At 33.7% G+C, this 23193-nt stretch overlaps 2 protein-coding genes across 2 annotated transcripts; one reads left to right on the forward strand and one right to left on the reverse strand.

Moving 5' to 3' along the window:
* Positions 1-1035: 1035 nt before the first annotated feature.
* On the forward strand, positions 1036-2556 carry LOC145581406 (uncharacterized). Its single transcript, XM_081638416.1, has one exon. The coding sequence runs from the start codon at positions 1036-1038 to the stop codon at positions 2554-2556; it is 1521 nt and encodes a 506-aa protein (XP_081494542.1).
* A 15354-nt stretch (positions 2557-17910) lies between these two features.
* Positions 17911-19725, reverse strand: LOC145581407 (uncharacterized). The gene has a single exon (XM_081638417.1). It carries the CDS (start codon positions 19723-19725, stop codon positions 17911-17913), a length of 1815 nt encoding a protein of 604 aa, XP_081494543.1.
* Positions 19726-23193: the final 3468 nt, after the last annotated feature.

Genomic DNA, 23193 nt, shown 5'->3' on the forward strand with positions numbered 1-23193 from the left:
AAGAGGGTGGTATAAGGGAAAAAGATAAGAAACAAGCTTAAAAATACCAAATTACCCTTAATGAAATTGAAAGAATAAGGGAAAGGGTAGAAGTTAGTAAGGGTATAAGTTAGTAAGGGTATTTTTATAATTTTACTACTAATCCCTAATTTATTCCTCATACTTACCAAACATGGGATAAGAATTATTTATCATTGTCTCACCTATCAATTCCCTATCTTTATTATCCCTCCTTATCCCTCCAACCAAACGCCCCGTATAAGTATTTCAAACTAGAAGTAAACCTATTTTAAAAAGTATTGGATTTATGTATTTTAGGAAAAATAGTTTTATTATTAGTTTTACATTACACAACTAAATACTCCCTCCGGTCTCAATTATCTGCAACAAAGGGGACTTTTACGGACTCCTAGGAAAAACTTTTAAGGGATTTTAATGAGATGTTAGGGTGTTTAATTAAGGTGGGAAAAAGGAGGGAAATTGGAGAGAGAAAGTCATGCATGTGACTAAATATTGTTATTGTATTCAATTGGGTGGGAAATAGGAGAGAGAAGGTGGGCCTTTTTTTTTTTGGGTGGGAATCTGTCAGCAAAGGGAAGAGGGAAAGTGGTGTTCCCTCTTTTTTTTTGGTGTGAAAATTTAAAATTTTCACATTTCCTCCCAAATTTGAACTTTTTAAAATTTTTGACCAAAATTGAAAACCATTCAAATTTCAAACACCACCATTTGTCACCTAAATCAGCTGCATATAAAAGGGCAGCAACCATTACATTTCAATGTTTAGAACATCAGAAATTAAGCCACCATGGCTTCCAACATCACAAAGTAAGTTTGTTCACAAAAAAAACCCCATTAGATACAAGTTTAATTAGTCCAAAATATTTACTGCCTACTCTAACATTAGTCCTAAACTAAAGGGCAGCATTACGGATCCGCTTCCAGCAGCACTTCACCAAAAAGTTCGAGCAACCACAAAAAACGTCATCACCTTCCTTCAAATCTGCAGGAAAACAAAAAAAAAAGGTATCCAACGACATGGAACACCATTTTGATCAGCAATTTTTTGAAATTGAACAAATCCTAAATGAGGGACCATTTCAGTACATAAGTGATGAAGAATTGATAGACTTTGATGCTGATGCTGATGCTGACAGCAGTGAAGAAGAACAGGACAACAATCAAGAAGAAGATGAAGTACCACAACAGCAAGCAACAAGCAGAAAGCAGTTAACAGTCCAAACAAAAAGAAAAATGGTTGATGACATCCTACTTAACATGCATGCAGGGGAACTTAAAAGGGGATTTCTGTCAGACATGGGGAGAAGATATGGGGTTCACAGAAGTACAGCACTTAGGGTATGGAAATTTGTAAAGCAAAGTATAGCAGAAGGCAATGTTATTGATGTCAGAAGCAAAAAACTTGGAAAAACTGGTCCAAAACCAAAGGAAATCACTGATGAGTTCTTGCAGTCAGTGCCACTCTATAAAAGGACAACAGAAAGGAGTTATGCATCAGCCCTTAAAATTTCACACTCCTTTCTTCATAAGCTGAAGAAAAAGGGAAGGTTAAGAACACACACAGCAGCTAATCATCCAGCACTGACATCTAACCACAAAGTGGCAAGGATGAAGTGGGCACTGGAGCATATTCACCCAATTCCAGCAGTTGGTAACCCAACATTCATGGACATGCAACAACACATACACATAGATGAGAAATGGTTCTATATGAACCCTGAGACAAGGAGATTTTATTTGCTACCAAAGGAAGAAAATCCCTATAGATGCCAACAGTCAAAGAGATACAAAGTTAAAGCCATGTTCATGGGGGTCATAGGTAAACCCTTGTATGACTGTAATGGGCAAATGTTGCATGATGGCAAGTTTGGCATATTTCCATTCACTTACCAACAAAGAGCTAAAAAAAAAAGTAAAAACAGGGATGCAGGTGTCATGGAAACTAAAGCTGTGGAAAGTGTCAACAAAGAAGAAATCAGAAAAATACTCCTGCATAAAATTATTCCAGCAATCAAGAGACAATGGCATCCTAGTCTTCCTAAGGACATATTCATCCAGTGGGATAATGCTAAGCCACACCAAATTCCAATGGATGAGGAATTCATTGCTGCCTGCACTTCTGATGGGTTCAACATTCAAATGGTGTTCCAACCAGCACAATCACCAGACCTAAATGTTTTGGATTTGGGTCTGTTCAAGGTCATACAATCTCTACAATATCAGTCTTTTCCCACAACATTAGATGAACTCATTGACAAAGTATATGAGGCATATGAGTGGTTTGATCCAATACTTAACAAGTACACATGGATAACTCTTCAAGGGGTGATGATGAAGATTCTGGAGAAGGAAGGGGGCAACAATTTCAACCCACCACATATGGGCAAACAAAGATTAGAAGCATTAGGCTTACTTCCTACCATTTTGGAATGTGACAAGGGACTCATTCAACAAGCAGTAGCATATCTTAACACACTTTTCATTCCAGTCAACCAGGATTTCCCAGATCAGACTCAACATGAGGTTGATGCAGACTAGGGGCAGAAGATGGGGACAATCATTCAAGGGAGGCATGACTTCCACACATAACCAAACAAGTACCAAAACCATTGTTTTTGTCTAAGTAAGCTTTTGTTTTTTATTGTTGCTTATTATGGTTTGGTTATGTGTCGTTTGGTAGATAACATGTCTTTATTCTAAGGCAGTCATGTAATGAATGATTAGGCTACAGGGGACTTTGTGACTAAACAACTTTTGTATTCATAACAAGATACTAATGATAAACAAAGTTCCACTTTAATTCCATCAGATTGGGTTTTTTTTTTGTCATTGAGATGTTGTAGGATGTTACCTCCACAACACCTGTACAAGACAGTTGTTGGAGCAAAACCACTCTACACACCCCACTCAAACTGAGTCCCTTCATCATTTGGAATAATCACACATACATACAGCATTAAATGAGGGACTCAAGCACACAACACTGAATGAGGGACTCATTCTGACATCCAGAGGCATAGACTAGCAAGAACTCTCAACCACATCCAATAGGGGACTCTTTGGGCTCCAACACAAGCCTCATCATACATCAACTGACATTACCTTACCCAACAAGAGACTCATTCCAGTACAGAGGCAGAAATGAACCATAACAAGGGACTCAAATCATTACTGAGGCATAGGCAAGTCACAGTTGCAACATATGCAGTAGCACACACATGTCATCAACAAACAATAGCCATCATAAATCAACAACAGCAACACCAGCATAAATCAACAACAGCAACACCAATATACCAACAACAACATAACAGAGCACAGGGTAAGCAAACCCTTTTCACAATCAACCAGCAACACCAACATAACAAATTAACACAACAATATCAAAGCAAATGACAGAGCACAGGGTTAACAAATCAACAACTCAACCAGCATAATCAACAACTCAAAACAATAAATTAGGGTTAAGAAATAGTTACGCTGCGTTGATCAGTTGTTGGGGGGGAAGTCATTAGGGTACTTTGCCCTAAGGTAAGCCAAAAACTCAGGGTCCCAGTCACTGTAGTCAGGAGTAAAAACAGATCTGACTCTTTTCCGGCCACTTGAACTGCTAGAAGAGGCTGGGGCCTTTAGGGACTCAGGCAAAACCCTCCCCCCAGGAACGAGAGAGGGAAGATGGACCACCACCGCAGCAGGGGGTTGCAGAACTTCAGCCTCGACAACAATTGAGTCAGCAGACGACTCCTCAACAACAGCAACAGTGTTTGAAGGGCCATGACCACCCTCCAAAGCAACAGGGGGACCCGTTTCTCCACCGTCACCCTCTTTTCCGGCCAGATCTGAACCATCTTCGTCGTCTGTGCTCTCAGTCTTCTCCTCTCCTTCATCGCTGGAAGAGTGTTCAACCAATTTGGCTCCGATCTTCCCTCCACGGTAACGGCGGAAGAAAGCAGTACAACGGCGAACTGGCTTTAGAATACCACTGCCTTTTTGAAGCTTGTACAGCGTAGAACCCTCAGATCTACGGTTTTCTGGGTTCATTGTTCCAGAGATTGAAGAAAAAATTTAGATCTAGGGTTTCGAAGTTGAGAGAGAGGAGAGATAGGAGGAGAGAGAACGACGGAAATGAAATAGGGTGGGTGGGTTTTGTTAAATTTTCTGGAGAATTCTCCAGAAATGATGAATGAAGGCACCAAAACCAAGACATCTTCAATGAAGAACAATGAATGCAGGTAGTTGGAAGATGAAAGGGTTTGGAAGAGAGAGAGTATAAGGGGGTTTAATTTTGGTGGGAATCATTAGAGAGTGTTAAGTTTAATTGTGTTTGATTAAGTTATGTTAAACAAATTTAAAACAAAAAAGTAAGGGTACATATGTCTTTTTACACATTAAATTTTACTAAAAATAGAAACTTAAAAATTTGTTGCACATAATAGGTAGCACCCAAATATGGCAAATGTTGCAGATAATTGAAACCGGAGGGAGTAATAAAAATCTCAAATTATATGATTTGAATGATAATTAAGTAATATAAGAATTATGTCAAGAGACAATGTACTCTTAGAAATTGTTATATACAATCGGGTGTATGATGCATTGTTTACTCATTTCGATGATTATTGTTCATTTTATAGCAAATGAGCAAAAAAAAAAAAAAAAAAAACTCTTTGGTGCATATACTGTACACATATAATGTTGATTTCGTTCTTCCTTTAATTTTGTAATGTTTGAGTTTATTTTTAAATTTATTATCATTTTGATTAGTTGTTTCAATGACGATTTAAATTGTGTAATAGACACATAATGACTAAAAATAATATGGGGAGATATTGAGATTTGATAATATTCAATTGAAAAATTTACAAATAAATAGCAAAGAAAGCTTAAATCATACATTTCTAAAATTAGCCAAAAATAAATTAAATATAAAAATTTATTCCAAACTCGTTGAGTTGACCACTTAACCCAAAATCGAAACTTTGGGTTAGAGTTGAGAATTTATCAGCCCGTGACCCAAAGTAACCCGACCTAAATGATCCCTGACCTAAATGATCCCAGAGTCCCAGATCCAATCCGACCCAACCCAATCAACCCGGTTGCAAGTCTAGGTGAACCAAAGTCTCCTCCTAAATTTCAGCTAAATTTGATGGTTGGAACTGAATTTATAAGTTTGGAGGGGAAATGAAAAGGACCGAAAATTTTGAAATTAGGGGAAATCTATAATATAATTGCAGAGTCGGTTAATGAGGTTTCTACAAAACCTCAATCATCAATCCTTAATTCTCATGCACTCTCTTTTTTTTTTTTTTTTTTTTTTTTTTTTTGGTTTTTTTTTTTAATTGCACTATCTTCCAAATAACTTCCATCTCTTTTTCTTTTCAAAGTAAAAAAAAAAACTTCCAAAAAACTTCCACTTCTACTATTTTATTATTTTTCTTAATAATACACATACTTTCCAGTTTACTTAATATTACACCAAAAAAAATAAAAATAAAAAATTACCTATTTTAATATATAATCTAATAAATTGCTTTTTAGAAACCCCAAAATTACAAGGAATCTATATTATTATTGCACATTTTTTCCTAACTTTTCCACATAACACTTGAAAATCACTCTCTAAATTATGTGTACTTCATTTAAAGGAAAAAAAAAATACAACCGCCATAAGATCGAGTAACTCCTTACCGAGCAACCCTTGACCGAGTTAGTAACCCCTAAACAAATAACCTGGCGACATAGTGAGCCAGCCACACGGTGTGGCTAACCATATAAAACTTTGTTAAACAAAAAATATATACATCATATAATTCGTGCATTTTTCCTTTGCATATAATATAATCCGTTAGCACGGATATGCACATTGATTGAAATTTCAATAATCATCCACAAAAAAATTATGCATATATTTTCTGTGCGACAAGCCGCCAACGTGGCTGTTTGCAAAAAAACAAAGTAACTCCAATAACACGTACGGAATGGATAACCCTTATAAAACTGATAAAATAACTCCCATAATAGCGAGTCACACGATGTGCGGTGTGCCCAGCCATAGTTACCATATAAAATTAACTTTCCGTATTTGAAATATAATTTTTGCTGTTAGATTTTTTTTTAATATTATTCCGTAAAATATATACCATGTGCATTGCATGGGTACACTCTAGTAACCTATAATAGTAGTTATTTCCATTTTGACAATATAATATTTAATCCAATTATACTCAAATAATTTTTTAAAAATATATTCTGTTTTATATAATGCAATTAAATAAGTTATAAGGGGTTACGGTGATGAGCAAAGGGGTTACCTTATCGTATGTAGGTTACTTAAATGAGAAAAAAGAGGTTACTTTCTTAAATAAGTGGAATTACTCTTTCATTTTTTAAAACAAAAGAATAGGGGTTACTCAAATAAACAAATGAGGTTACTTATTTCAAAATTACTTGATTTCACTCGTATAATGAATTAGGGTTATTTTTATGGACAACATGGGGTTACTCTTATGAAAAAATGAGGTTACTCATACATATAAATGAAGATTACTCTTATAAACCAATGTGGCCACACCTTGTGGCTAGCTGCATTCAAGACATTCCTCTAAATAATCTTACTGTATTCAAGGAATATTTGAACAAGACATTCACATTCACATTCACATGAGGGCAAAAGTGCCATCTTGATTTGTTTTTAACAATTATTTCCAATGAACAAATTTTCCATGATTCAGCCCCAGATTAGGTCAAGAATGTTGCAAAAAAGAAGAGAACACTATGGTTGTACGATTAATTGCTATGTTCAATCTAAAAAAAATGCTATTTCATCTCTATATCTATTGACAGCTACGTCTCTTTCTATGTTTACCTATATCTACAACTATGTGTCTTCGGATCTTTCAGGTTTGCGTCAGTAGACAGCCCACTGAATCCTTTCTTGTTCGACAACATTTCTATATATTCACCTGTATCTAAAACTCTGTTCACAACACCTGAGCAGCCTTGAACCATTAGTGTGATGTAGAAAGCTGCTTTCATATATTTTCTAGTTTAAAGCAGTAATCCTATCCAAAATTTTAATAATCATACTTGAACTTATCAACCATCTTAATTCTAGTTTAAAACAGTAATTCTATCCAAAATTCTAATTTAAAACAGTAATTCTATCCAAAATTCTAATAATCATACTTGAAGCTATAAACCATCTTAATTTTCGCATTTGAGTTCTTATCAATTATAACATTACATCAAATTACAATGTCAAGAGAAACATAATTAAATGGATAAGACCACCATCAAATAAACCAAAACAACAAAGATTATCCATCAATCAAATTCAAATCTTTTTTCCAAAACCCTAATGCGCATAATTCTTACTCACATTCGAGTTTATTGTAGAAGTTGTTGTTTTTCAGTTACGCTACCCTATAAACAAATAAAAAAAATTAAAGAAAATAAAGCTTTAATTTAATAAAACCATAAATCCTAAAACAGAATTAAAACCAAATTTAAATATAACACTATATTAAAAAAAAATATTATTCGATTTCTATTAATCTGTAAAAATATAACACTAAGAAATAAACTCAAAATGTTGAGGTCAATTGACATGATGTAATTTGTTAATTTATACATAATTTTTCATGTAATTTTTTAAATAACCTATAAAATTTATTCTTTTCTTATTTTATATGTAATTTAATACCTGTTCAATAGATTTAAATTATTTTTGCTCGTTACCAAAGTGTATTTATATGTTTTGTATTCATCTAGATTGAACACTCTAGGACTTATTTTCTTCAACTTATTTCAGATACTTATTACTTATTCCTTAATAAATTCAGATCAGATCAGACCAGATCAGAACTTTTGATTATCATTTACTTATCGCTAAATATCATTAATTGTGTATTAAAAAAAATTATAAAAATTACATATTTAAAAAGTTCACGATGAGACGAATCTAACAAGATCCATTTTGATAATGTTTTTATTTATAGATTAGTAATAAAATGCGGTCAAAGTTTAGTCAAATTATTAGAGCAGATCAAACCAGACCAGATCAGAAAAATTCAGATCAGACAAGATCAGACCTTAAAAAATTCAGACTAAATCTACTTGTTTCAGGTGAAGAGAACAAGTCCCTAACCTCTAACACAAAATGGGGTAATCTTGAAAATTCAATGTTAGCTGATCACCTGACTCGAATGACTCGTTTGAAAAGTCTACTTTGATTACGTCATTTTTTTTTTAAAAAGGTGTACAGTTAAGGTCTATGTAAAACCAATCATATTTGATTAATGGACTCTACGATTTGGGCTTGAGTTTGGTTTAATTCGAGTCGTGTCACGTCAGATCAAGTTAAATAAAGTGAGTACAATTTAGCTAGATCGACCCAGTTCGGTTTGTTTCGGATTTATAACAAGTTATTTTGGGCTTTGGTCATTAACGAATTCAATTTAATTTTGGATTATGTCATTATCGGATCGGGGTATGTTTGAATCGAGTAAAGTTCATATCTTGTTATTAGGTAATTCTTTATGCCTACACCCGAGACTCCCGAGAGTACACAACTCTACCTATACCCTGAGCTAGGCTCAACCTAGTAAAATACATGGTTCATCACAACTTTTGTCTTTTTTTGTGATATAGTGTTACTAAGACAATCTTTTGACTAATATTGACAATATGATTTTTGTGTTTAAACCATATAAATTATTCTATGGATACTAGTTATCACTACTCTACTGATATATATCAAAGTAAATTAGTTTCTAAGTTTAATGTCATCATGCTTTGCAATATTAATCGTTTATTTAGAAAGTTTGACCAATATATGAACTAAGTTGGCAATTATAAAGTTTGACCAATATATGAATGAACTAAATTAACTTTTGGTGTTCTTCAGCTTTCGACTTAACCAAGGTAGTCTCTTAGGCCATTTTGAGATGGTCTCTTTGGATAGAGACCGGTTAGTTGCTAGAGACCACTCAGTTCTCTTAGGCCATTTTGAGATGGTCTCTTTGGCCAATTTTGTAGTAGTGTGTAACACCCCTGAATCTCTTTCTACAGAAATACTAAAGCAACATGCATAATTATACTACAGAGATAGACTTGTGTGTATTACTACCGCGTGATTACACAATGTTATTTAAACTTTAACTCAATAAAAACTTGCAGCAGAAAGAACTCTTACTTTATTATTATTAAAAACCCATTGTTATGAGTACTCAAAAATTAAATAAAAGCAAGACTTTCAAAAACCTTACACTAAGTGAATTCATTCTTCTTTTCTCCCTTATCCTTGCCTTTTCTCTTTCTTCAAATAACCACCTTCGATAGTCGACGACGTTCACTCCCCAACTTGGGTTTTTGAGGGTGCAGTGGGGAAGGGCTTGGGCAATTTTCGGGGTGGGAGAAGGGAAAAAGGGCAATATTGTGGGTGGGGCCGCCGTGGGGGTAAAGGAGAGGGGCAGTTTTGAGGTGGGGAAAAGAAAAGGAAATTTTTTCAAGATGGGGTCGAGGAGGCTAGGGGGCCAATTTTAGGGGTGGGGTTGGGGAAGGTATGGGCGTCGACAATGAGACTGGGGAAATGGGTGATTTGTATTTCATTTTTTAAAACAATCCTATATGACACGTGTATGTCTAGTTAGTAACATGTTATACTTCTTTTGTTTCATAATAATCGCAACACTTTTCTTTTTTTACCATATCATAATAATTGCAACACTTTTTTATTTGGTGAAAACCCACAATTATTTTATTAATTCTACTTTTTCCTACAACCCCACTTACACTACTTTTTTATTATTATTATTATTATTATTATTATTATTATTATTATTATTATTATTATTATTTCTCTTTACTACAAAAAATTAAATATATCTCACTAACTATACTTTATATTAAAAAAAAAATTCTCCTTTTGATCCCCACCCTATAATTTTCTTAAACTTTGTGTCAACCCTAATGTTGCGATTATTACTAGGGAGTAATAGGTAAGGTGACCGGTTGATAGGACAAATAAAGCGAATACCCCATAAACTTAGTATTATTGAATAATAATCGAAAATTGAAATTATTAAAAACGACCAAATTACCCAAAGTTTGAGATTAAAACTAATATTTCCTTTAATTATACTTAATATGTAGGGATTATTGGCCTGACCAATTGAAACAATGACATCTTTCTACATTCCTTCAATACTTTGATCTCCTTGTCTTGGATTTGGCTTTCCATATTAAACGAAACACCCTTCTTTTTGTCCAGTTACCATGCTAAACTTCTCCATTAATCAAATTTGGGGGATGTTTGGCTCACTAAATTAGAATGATTTTGTATGGAATTTCATTATAGATATGTACGAATTTTAATTAAAACTCATATTAGTCAAAAGTTGTTACATTAATTAGTTTCACTGTTGGAATGGATTCTATCCTTCATTAATATAATGACTTGTAAATTTTATGGGAAGGAGTAGGTATGACCGTATGAGATTATAGATTGCGGAATAGAGTAAAAATCCTTTAAATACGTAGTATGAGTTTCCATAATTAAAAAGTTCAACCAACCAAAAAAATCAAAAAAGATGGATAACAAGCAATGCCAAATTATTTCTTATTCTTTTAACAAAATTATCAGCTACCTCATCAAGGACAATTGTACGGGTAATAAATTGAAGCAAAAATGTGAGGAAATTAACATAAAAAGCAAATTAAATCCCACATTTTGTGCCAATAATAAGAACCTCAAACAACTAATAACTCCAAAATTGATGATTACAAGTTTACAACTTTACAAGAAACAACAATACAAAGCATATTGTGAAATAATAATCATAATTCAACATTAAAAAAAAAAAAATCATAAAAATTAAGGCCAAACAAGCTCAGAATCAATCATTAAATGAGGAAGATCATCATTATTATGATTATGATTATCACCGTCTTTAAATTGATTCTGCCTTATCTCAACTTTAATAATCTCTTTCTCTCTCTTCATCTTTTTCTGCAAATCTGAAGAAATTGGAGCTGCAACACTTGAACTGTAAGTGTAAACAATCTGGGTATTTACTGGGTGAAGTAACTCTGATACTAACAAGATTAGTGATGCCATCAAAATTAAATATTTGATCTTTGATTTCTTGGGTTTTTCTGTATTTTTATGGTTGTTTTAATGTAAATGGATTTTGGTTTATATATATATACAACTTATATTAGGTGATGAAATTAATTTGTATACCATAGTCAAAAGTACCCACAGTTCTTGTATAAATGTTGTGTTTTACCAGTATTTTTGCTGCCGGTTTTAATTTGGTGGCAAATAATAGTCATATTCTAGTTGCCCATCTTTATTTGAGTTAATTTATGTTGGTTGTAACTTGTAAGGTTGAAAACAGTTGTCTGTGTGCCTGTGTGGTATGGTTTTATGATGCTTGTTTTTTTTTTGGGTTGTGAATCTTGTGAGTTGTGTGACCAAGCATTGTAAATGGGTTTCCTTTTCATATGCAGTGTTTATTTTAATTGGTCGTCTAAGCTTTATTTAGGGGCGCGTTGTAGAAATGACATGTCTCCCTTGTATGTGTGTGTCAGCGAGTGTCTTGGAGGAAGTCCACGCTAATAATTACTCTAGTTGTGAATGACAATAATAAGTGTTTATTGATGGTCTAATACTTTGAGATCTCATACTGGTATATTTAGAGGTGTTCATAAATCGGTCCGGACCGAAAAAATGGATCGGATCACCTCGGACTGGAATTAATCGGTCCGGTCTTCGAGTCTAGAAATTTATTTTTCCGGTCTTCGGTCCGGTCCGATTCAAAACCCTATAAAAATCGGTCTTGGACCAGACCGATTTTTTTATTAAAAATATGCGTGAAACCTTAAATAATGGTTAAGATTATCCTTAATAAGCTTAGAAAACTTTAAATTTATAAGCTTTTTTGTACTAAATATACAAAAAAAAAGACGTTAAAGTATAGATTTTCCTTTACTTTTTTCGAGTTTTCCATAAAATTATTAAAAATTAGAATTCCTTTTAAAAAAAATCTTAAATCGGTCCAAAGCGGTCCGGTCCGGGTTTTGGACCGATTCTTTCGGTCCAGTCCGGGTTTGGTCCTAGCTTAATCGGTCCGGTCTTTGGTTCTTAAAATTCTAATTTTCGGTATTCAGTCCAGTCCGGGTCGGTCTTGTCCGGTCCGGTCTTTGACCGATGAACAGCCCTAGGTATAAATATTGTACAGACTCGAAATCTGAAATTAGTAATAATCTTATTTATATTTTTTTAATCTAAAATGTACAAGTATGAGTTTAAAGTGCCAACAAATACTTATTATTGTCATTAATAACAGGATTACATCAAGTGAAATTTAGTTTTGAATGATTGAGGATATTACTGCTTGAGAATTGAGATCATAGTAATGGGAAGATTGTCCATTTATATCAAATTGTTCACTATTTCTATATCTGTATCTAGTAACCAGTTTAGTAAAGCAATATAAAAAGTTTTTTTTTTTTAATTGCCATGAGATTAAAATCTACAATTTCGTGAGAATGTGTATTAATCTAGCAAACTTTGTTCTACAAATCTATACATAATACATGATTGGTGGCACGTGTTATCTTCAGAAAAAGATTTTTGTTTTTAAATAGAGATATTATTAAAGTACATACTCTAAAATTTCATTAAACTTGATATTTTAAATTTTCTAACCATCAAATATCATTTTTTTTGTTTTTGAAAATATCATCTCTTCAAATCAAATCGCATCTACATCACTATCCGACTTCATAAAAAATCCTCTTTACATACACCAACCATTATTATGTGAAAATTGCTTTTAAATGTCTTATTAGCAAACTTGAAATGGAAGAAAAATGTGGCAAAATTGAAACCAAGGGCTAGTTGCAGGTTTGGGGGCCCGCTGAATTTGCTTTCGCCAGATTAGCTTTTAGGCTGCTAAAAAAGCCAAGGTCCACAATTATAAACCAAAAAAAAAAAAAAATGAGCCCACTTTTTTAATAGTCACTTTGTAGAAGTTACTTCCTCCAAACAAAAGTAGCTTCAAAATTTTAATTTCTTTGTTTTTGGGCTAAAAATTTTAGGGTAGACCCACAATTTTAGGCCACTTTTTTTCACTACCATGAAATCTCAAAGTAGACGAAGCTAAAATTGTGGACATATATACCAAATCTAAGGAAAGGGAAGAAAACAATATGAGTTTTGATTATTTTGATTTGGGGTATTTGTTTTTGGATTGTTACTAAGAAAATAAATATTGTTACAAACTTTCCCACCACTTCTATGTGGGGGATTTTGGATATTAATTAGAAAGAAAATACTTAATAGATTTTCCATCCAGTTACTAACAACGTAATTAACGTTTTAATTAACAGAGTGTTACTGTTATGATTAACTATACTCTTGGGTGGTACCACGTGGAAGAAAGAATAAATTTGGGTACCATATAAAAAAACAAAAGTATAGTGGTATCAGATAAAAAATCATTTTTTTTCCCCCAAATAAATAAATAAATGAAAGGTGTTAAGATTTGATCGGTTGTACAATATCAAATTTATAGCCGATGTACAATATAGTGTAAATATGTTTGAAATTGCGTCTTAACTTTTCTCAAAAAAAAAAAAAAAAATTGCGTCTTAACTTAATCTAATGGAAATTATTTTATCCGAACTTTTATGAAATTATTGTCTGAACTTATATGAACTTATTTTACCAAAAAAAAAAAAATAATGTTAAATAAAATGAACCTAATAGATCCTTAGAATTTAATGACATACTTGTATAATTGTGCAATAAGTAGTATATGTTACTCATGCCGATGTGATATATATTAATGAAGCATATATAATAGTTTATGCTAAAAATCCATGTTTGTCCAAACTTATAGGATACTAGCTATGAAATAATATCAAACCTAATAAAGTGGTTAATATTGAGGTTTCTACAATAATTCTTGTGAAAGAACCTTATACGAAGTACAGTTTATACATTAGGTTTTTTTTTTTTTTTTTTTTTTGTTTTTTTTTTTTTTTTTTTTTTTTTAAACAAAATAAATATCAGCTAAGGGCCATTAATATTAGGAACAATGAAAGTTACGAGTATGAAACTTGTACAATAATTAATTATATCTCATTCTCGAAGAGACAAGTAGAATCTCTCATTTTGGTTCTACATAAGAAAAAACATTTGAAACTATGGAGCAACTTCATAGGAAACTGTCAAATTACATGATTGAACCCTTTCAAATTATGTGATAATATCATAATAAATTAGCTATGATAAGATTGGTGTATGTCTTGCACGAATTATATCACTAAAATTATTATAAAATTTAGATCATATATTATTCTAAGTTAAGTTATGTCATGTGCAATTTCTAGCAAGATTACTAATCATGAAAAGAAATCAACAAAAAAAGTTGTCCCATAGAGTACCTAATAGAAGGGACAAGACATCAATCATGATGGAAGGTTGGATGTTTATATTAGCAAACTATCATGGGCAGACCATATATGCCATCCCTCTATTATCTTAACATACATTTTTTTTAACCAAGGTACATGTATATACAAGTAATAGTTTTTATGTTTCACTAATTGCAATAATTTATTACATGGGTGTTTCAAAAAAAATCTTGCGTTTTTCGTACTGTGACTTTTCTCCGTACATCCATCCGATTATACCAAGTACATACTAAGACCTTTTAATTTCTTTGCCTATGTGCTTGTGCCTTGTGAGCAGATAGGAAAAATAATAACATTGATGGTATTTTACAAGGTACACTCGAATTAATGAAAAATCCTCTTTATATTTTTAAGTAACTTTTACAGCGTAATCCATGTACTTCATTCAACAGTCTTTTTTTTTTTCCTTCTTTCTATCTTCCTTAAAATAAAAGAAGTACTTCGTCTTACTTTGTACTAGTTCTTAGAAATCAGTCGACAACACTTGCTACTCTTTCCTATCACATAAAATATTATTATTCCTGTTAGAAGTGTTGCAATTTTTATGAAATAGAAGAATATTATAATTATTATTAAGCTTGAGTTTCTCCTAAAAAAAGTGACCAAATTTAAAGAGAAAACATAAAGAAAGGGTATCTCCTAAAAGAGTGCTCAACCATGTTATATGCATCTTTATTTTCATTGAACAAAAGTACAATTTGGTACCAAGTATAATCCAAATATAATTGGCTTTAAGAATAATTAAAAGTTTAATATAAGATGAACTATGCAATATTACTACTAATTAATGGGTGATAACTTAATTATTTGACTTCAAAGTGCTAAACAACAGACAAAGAATATCTTTCTATTATTACTTCGTATAATATTTACTAGTTAATCATTTTAATTATGTTATGTAGGGATTATTGGCCTAACCAACTTGAAATGATGACATCTTTCCGCGCATACATTCCTTTTCACTACTTTAATTAATCTCTTTGTCTTAGATTTGGCTTTCCTATTTTATATTTCTTTCTTAACATCTTCTAATCATTTTTTTCTTTTTTGTTTAATTTAACAACGCAACCTTTATTTTTGTCTGGTTACCATGCTAAAATTCTCAATTAATCTTAAGTAATAGCTTTTGATTTTCTTGTGCTATAATTGAAGTAGGGGGTGCATGGCTATAAGTTTGGATCAATTTAACTCATAGTGTGAATGCACCTATTTTGAACTAAAGACTATAATTAGCTCGACTCGATATTCATCGAATTCGACTAGAGAGTGGAGAGGTTGTGAAGTGAAATTTCACGTATAAGGTATATTTTGAATTAAATAAAATGAGCTCAGAGTATGTACTCTGTAATAGATTAAGATAATCGCCAATAAAGATAAATTTTCTCAATAAATAAGATAACGTTGTTGAAATCAAATGAACCTCAATTTAAAAAATAAAAATAATACGAAGTATCAAATTTAATGGCTTATAACTAGAAATTACGATAAAATTAATGCGAAGTACTTTTTAATTGAAAAGGCTATTTGTTTAATTAGGAACTAAGGCTTCTATTCATAATATATAGAACCACCAAAAATTAAGTCCACAAATTAAATACTTGTAACAACTTCCCTCTCGAGTCTCTACCAACTCATCAATAACCATTTTGCATGATCAACCACCACATTCATGACCATAATATAGAGTAAATGATGATTATTGAGATGTGCTCAAACACTTTGATTCGAGGCCTAATTTACTTATGTTTTCTTTAAAATCATGTCGAGTGCAAATCAATGATGACCATAATTGTTAATAAACTTGCAAACCTTAGTTCCTCACCTTCTCAACATTTTAAAAAGTCCCTTTCTATGACTACTTAGGCGGAGGAGTTTCAGAACACGTGAATGAATGTCCTTTTAATTAGAGAGGAGAGAAAATTTTGAAGCACATGACAAAATATAATATATATAAGGAAAATTTCACATTTGCTACCAGCGAAAGGACCCTAAATCACATTTGCTACCGGTTTAATTTTTTATTTTATATTACTACCACCTAAATCACCGTTTTTTAAAAATCACTACCACTTAACGGAATTCGTTAAGATTTCCGTTAAGTTTATTAAAAAAATAATAAATTTTTTTTTAAAATATAAAAAATTAATTAAAAAAAAAAAATATATATATAAACCACCCTCCCCAATACCCTGCCACCCCTCCCTGCAACTACCACCACCCTGCCCTCCCCCCCTGCCGGCGGCCGGTGCCCAGAGCTTCGGCTGGCGCCGGGGCGTACCACCCCCATCCCTTTCCCCCACCCCTACGCAGCCAAACGAACCCCCCTTTCCCTTTCCCCGTTCTCGTTGCCCTGACCCCCACCCCTTTCCCCTTCCCCCCACCGGAATCCGTCCCCGCCAGCCCCGTTCCCCCCACCGAATCGACCCCCCTCCCCTTCCCCTACCGTTCTCGGCCTTCACAAACCCTAAACCGCTCGTCCACCACCCCAAAACCACCCAAATTGAATTTAGGGTTTTGTTTCGGTCTCGATTCAGGTTAGGGTGGGGGAAATCGGTTGTTTTAGGTTCGATTTAGGTTGGGGAATAGGGGAAATCGGCCGTTTTCGGCTCGATTCCGGTTGGGGTGATGTCGGGGTTGGTGTTTAAGGGTTGGGGGTGGTTGTTTTGGCTGTTTTGGGTGGGGGAAGGGTGGTGTCGGGGCTGGTGTTTATGGGTGGGGGTGGGGGCAGCGAGGAAGGGATAAGGGAAGGTGGTGGGGCTGTTACCGACGCCGACAGGGGGTAGGGAGGTGGTCGAAGGTGGCTAACGGGGAGGTAGTGAGGGTGTTCGAGGAGGGAGGGGTGGCAGTGAGGGTGGTTGATGTCACTAACGGAAATTGTAACGGAAAATGTTAAGTGGTAGTGATTTTTAAAAAACGGTGATTTAGGTGGTAGTAATATAAAATAAAAAATTAAACCGGTAGCAAATGTGATTTAGGGCCCTTTCGCTGGTAGCAAATGTGAAAATTTCCTATATATAAGCATAAATTAACCAATACAAGCATAACGTAAATAGATTGAACTTAAACTTGGACCAGTAATATAAGTTTCTCAAAAAATGTTCTATTATTGCATAAGCACTAGAAACATATAACAAGCTAACAACTATATCTCAATCACACAAACTTACAAAAACAAATTACTCACAATACTCACTAATCAAACGACAAAATCAAAACATAATCCCACAAAAATAAAAATCCAATTTTGTTTAGAAAAATTATTAAGCCATCATTGATGAATAAAAATAAAAATGAATCTAAGGACAACTTACTAGTACTCCTAGACAAATCCTCATCATGTTGCAAAAGGCATAGGCAAAAGAAAACTTAGATCATGACCTTTCTACATGACACAACCCAAGTCTCTCCCTATTTCCACCTCCCATTGACATGGGCTGCTACTCCATGAGCCTGTTGAGTTGCCCTACCACCCACATGCCTGGCCGTGCTCGGCGGGCCCCCCTCCGCCGAGCATTTTATTGGCCCCGGTCCCACGCTAACCGCCTTCTCACATCGACAGCTCAACAACCCACCACCCCCTTTACTACTCCTCTTATTATTATCTTGATGATCACTCCCACTCCCACCCCCACCACCACCACCACCATCACCATTATTTCTCTCCGATTCCCGCCTCATGGCGGCGTATAGCCCTATTTCCGACGCTGACACCGAGAAGTTGCTAAGGCTAGCACGGTCATAGCCCTCGGCGGTGGTGACACTCCAATCAATGCTCACCTCACTAGGTGCATAACACTCAGTTGGTGCTACTGAAGGTGTCATAGGCTCATCTAAACCCTCATTTTCATCCAAATGATTGATATTATTCATGTTACTCCTACAAACAATCCCAAGTCTCTTCATTGTACTAGTATTAAAACTCGAAACCGGAACAACCACATCATCCATTGAATCCCTACAAGGGTATGATGTAGTTGTAAAGCTCTCAATCTCAAACAAGTCTGAGCTTCCATCACTAAGTACATTGTCATCTTCGTAGCTCGTTCTTCGTGACTTAGGACTCGAGTGGCTCCTTGGTTGATACACCTCTAATGACTCCCTTGGTGGTTCTGCAATCACATTGAACATCTTCTTCACCCCCACTGGCGGGTTTTCAAGGATTGGGAATGTAAATCCGTTAGTATTACAACCTGTTGTACCACCTACAACAGCCGCGGCCTTAGCAGCAGCAACATTATTAGTTATGACAGTTGTAGCAGTAGTACCAATCATTTCTGAATGATTAGCAAAAGACTTCAAGGGGCCCATGGACACAACCTTATTGGGGTTCGAGACATTGCTTGTATAGCCACCGTTCGTGTGGTGATGGTGGTGGTTGGCGTGGTTGATTCCGTTTGAGTTGTTCTTAAGGTCTTGGGCAGGGGGAATAGTAACATTTGAGGGTGTTAAGGATTTTGATTTATACGTACCGCCTTTTTTGGGACTATTTTGTCTAGGAGAGTACCAAGAGGAAGATATGTAATTTGTTGAACTACCATTTGATGAAGTACTTCTTCTTAAATCAACCATCCTAGGTGTGTTGGACTCGATCCTTTCTTCGACTTGAACGGATTTCTTCCCCGAACAAGGGCATTTTCGTCTAGGAATAAGCCATTTCGTGCTTATCCTAGGCCATCTTGGGGTGGCGTTACTAGTACTAGTCGTACTACTATTTGGGGACAAATTTTTGGTGAGACAGACTCCAGCAGAGCCAGGCGGGTTTGCTAACAAACCCGTCTGGCTATTCCAACTAGCCTCCGAGGAGGCAGTTGGAGTTGCATGGAATGACCTCGCTCTATAATTATTATTACTATTACTATTTCTCCCCCCATAGTTACTCCCATTATCGTCGATGGATGATGATACTGAGGAGAACCTAGAGGGGATCGAAGCAAGGTGATCGAGTCCTCCCTTCGAGTTTTTGTCTTCTTTTTGATCATCATGTAGACCACTGAAGTACTTTGCTGCATCAAAAATGCTAATTTGATCAGAATCCTCTGCTCTGACTTGTCCTGTTTGAGGAGGAATGTACTTGTTTTGATGATTTTGTGTTTGATGAAGGTAAGAAGAGAAAGATACATCTTTTTTAGATATGAATTGAGCTCTAACTATGGAAGGGTCTATGATATCAAACTTTGGTTTAGGAATAATTTGTTGTTGCTTAAGATCATGAAATTGATCCATATTTTTTAAGCTAATGTTTAATAAGAAAGGGCAGTGTTTAATTTTGATTGGATGCTTTGCATTTATATCCAACATCAAGTGTTTATATGAATTTTGGATGATCAATAATTTATCTACTAAGCAACAAAATAGTACAACGATGTTTTAGGACTATATGGTAAGATTGGTAACACAAAAAAAAGGGTAAAAAAAAAGAAAAAAAAAGTTTTTTTTTTTTCCTTTTATGAGATTAGGATTATATCATTTGGGTGTGTATATGATAAGTATGCTTTTTAGGACAAGAAAGAAATGGGGTATGTTTTGATTTTTTTTAGTTGAATTGATGTGATGTGGGACAAGAAATGGAAGATGGGTGTATAAGAGTTAGCATCAAAATGAATTTAGTCTTCTCTTAAAGAAAAGGAAAAAAAAATGTTGGTTTTATTGACTAAAATAGTATCATGATGTTGAGATTTAAATTATATAGATTGTTGATTTAAAAGTGGATTTTTTAATTCCATTCTTTGGTTATTTAAATTAGTTCGTTGATGGTCCCCCATATATTTACCTACAGAATTATGCTTAAAATAAACATTTTTTTTATGAAATTGACTTTGAAGTTTGTAGAAGAATCTTAATTGGCTAATTTTATATTGGTTTTGGGTGTTTAAGTAGTAAACATATTAACTAATCGTTAAGTACTAATGATTAGTTAAACTACAAAATTATTTGATGAGGAGAGAACAATTTTTTTTTTTTTTTTTTTTTTTTTGACAAAGGAAGGAAAAAAGTGTTAATGCAATGAACATGCAGAGAGAAGAAAGCAAAAAATTTTGTTGTTATTTGGAGTGTTTGTATACAGATTACGGAGTGGTTTGTAATCGGAATAATACGGAGTAATTTCTAATTTAATGGTGGAAAATAATTTTCTTTTGTAACGAAAGGATTTGAATGCCTTAGTTTCTTCTCAATTTTTTTATTTTTCACTCTAGTTCCTCCAAAAAACGAAGTCTTAGACTCTTAGTTACGTACTAAGTACTTATGTGTGTAATTTTCCTATTTTACTTTCAAAAAATATATAAATCATTAAAGCCTAAGTAATTGTAGCATATAGTACAATGTTGACATATGGCGTTAATTACTCCATAATTATGGATAAAGTAGCATTTACTATACTTTAAGATCGAGTATTTATTACCCAATAAGGTGAATTAGTTAAATACATTTAAAGTGATCTATACATTGCTTAATCTTTAATACGAGTAATTATAAATTTAAATTTTATGCTCTAATTAATTCATTATAGTTGTGGGGAAAAAGGGTTATGAAATAAATCACCTATTATGAGCAATCTGCCAAATCTTGTTTGCTTAATATAGTTAGTGTATTATATTGACGGTTCATAGAATTCGTAGGACAACGGTCAATCAGACTATACTAACTAAATTAGGTGATGCGCAATAACATCATCATTTAAAATTAAATCAAACTAAACTTCATAAAATCTCATAAATCATTAACTTGGTACATATGATGTACGACGTATTAAACACACTTAGGCCAACGTAACTTGAGTGTATAACTATGTATGATATAACACATATAATCATGTAGTACAATAATTACGCGCAATTTTATAGGCCATCGAAAATATTTTCCAATCAAGCAATAGCACTTGATATTAATATTAATGACACTTAAATTAATCACATTTTGGTTACAGTTGGAAATTATGTAATGTACTTGGGTGATTAGGTCACCCACAAATAAATAAATAAAACTAAAAATAAAAAAGAAAAGAAAAGAAAGAAAAAAGTAAATAATCAAAACTAAAAATAATTGGGAAAAGGGTATTCCCCAGTGTAGAGACTTTTTGGCAAAATGAAGTTGTTGGGAGGCATAATGCTATTTAGTGAAGGATTACAACGCTTCATGGTACCTCACATTGCTGAACGTGACATTTACATGCAAATTGGGGCAACTTATAATTACATATCATAATTACAAGATAAAACCAAGTACTAAAAGTTGGATCAAAGTTTTTCTCAACATGAAATTAGTCATTGTTGCCTATAATATCCAAAGTATGAAATGACTAGCGCAATTTTGGCTTTGGTATACAATGCTAATTCAATTGATTGCTCTTTTGATAGTTGTCAAAGATTATGATTAGATTCTAATCTCCACAGTTGGCTTGTTCGTGTGCTTTATCTAAGGGTCTGTTCACTTCAGCTTAATTTCAGTTCAGTTCACTTCAATTCAGCTCTAATCAGTTCAGTTCAGCTCCAATCAGTTCTGCTTATTTCAATTCAGCTCCTAATTTCCTTCTCTCATAAAATATTCATTTTAGCTCTATTCAGTTCAGTTCAGTTCAGATCAGTTCAGTTCAATTCAGCTCCAATCAGTTCAACTCAGTTTAGTAGATGTGAACAGGCCCTAATATATATGGTGCTTGTTTGATTGACAATAAAAAAAATTAAAAATAAAAAAATGGAAAGTGAGACTTTACAAATTAGGTGTGTTACTTGTTTGGTTGACGAAAGTATGGTAAAATGGGGGAAGTGAAACTTCTTAAGAGTTTACACTCGCCGCATAATGAAGAAATTTCTTTTACCTAATTTCTTCTTGATAAGTAGAAATTCTCATGTGAACCACAGACAAAATTCTAATTTTAGAAGAGTTTCTTGAGTTTTTTTTGGTTGATGATAATAACTTTAAAAGCCAAATTAATTAATTTTTAAGTACTAACCAAGTTCGTATAATGACTCGATTTCAAACCTAACTCACTTTTTCTTCAACGCTAAATTGCTAATTGAGAGTTGAGAATAATGGATTATGATTCAAGGTTGCAAGTTTTCTCTCATACACGACAAAGTTGCTTTACGACAATGATAGAAGCTAAGTTTGGACCGCATAATAAAATGCTCAAACCTATATTTAAGACAAAGGGATAGTTACAACTAGACCTAATAAGTGACACCTACTACAAATCAAGGTTGATATTATGCATCCTACTTTATGTTCCATTTAACCAATTCGTGTCTCATCTTCGTCTCCTAATTTTGAAACTACTACTGTATATCACAAACTATTTTCGAAATCAATGAAAGTGACACCCAGCGTAACAAAATAAAGGTAGGTGAGTGTAAGAAAATAGGTGAATTAAGAAGTGCGAATATGAAATGGTGTACAAAAAGAGGAGGTTAAAAGTGAGTCGAACTTTCTAACCCAAAATAGAAAGCAAGTAGTCGAAAATTCGGGAATGAAGGGAGTATCCATAATCGAATAGATGAACCTTACTACTTCCCGAGGTCCTACTTTGGATCATATTTGTTTCACTAATGAATAGAAGTGGGACAATAACGTCAGAAAGAGTGATAATAATTCCAATACAATATGAATAACGCAGCATAGTTATACATGTGGTGTATATTATTCGAATAATATTTTGGGTGACAGCCCATGTTTGTAGTAAGGGAAGCAAATCCT

The sequence above is a fragment of the Chenopodium album genome, chromosome 15 (assembly GCF_948465745.1).
Source record: "Chenopodium album chromosome 15, dcCheAlbu1.1, whole genome shotgun sequence".
NCBI classification, from domain to species: Eukaryota; Viridiplantae; Streptophyta; class Magnoliopsida; order Caryophyllales; family Amaranthaceae; genus Chenopodium; species Chenopodium album.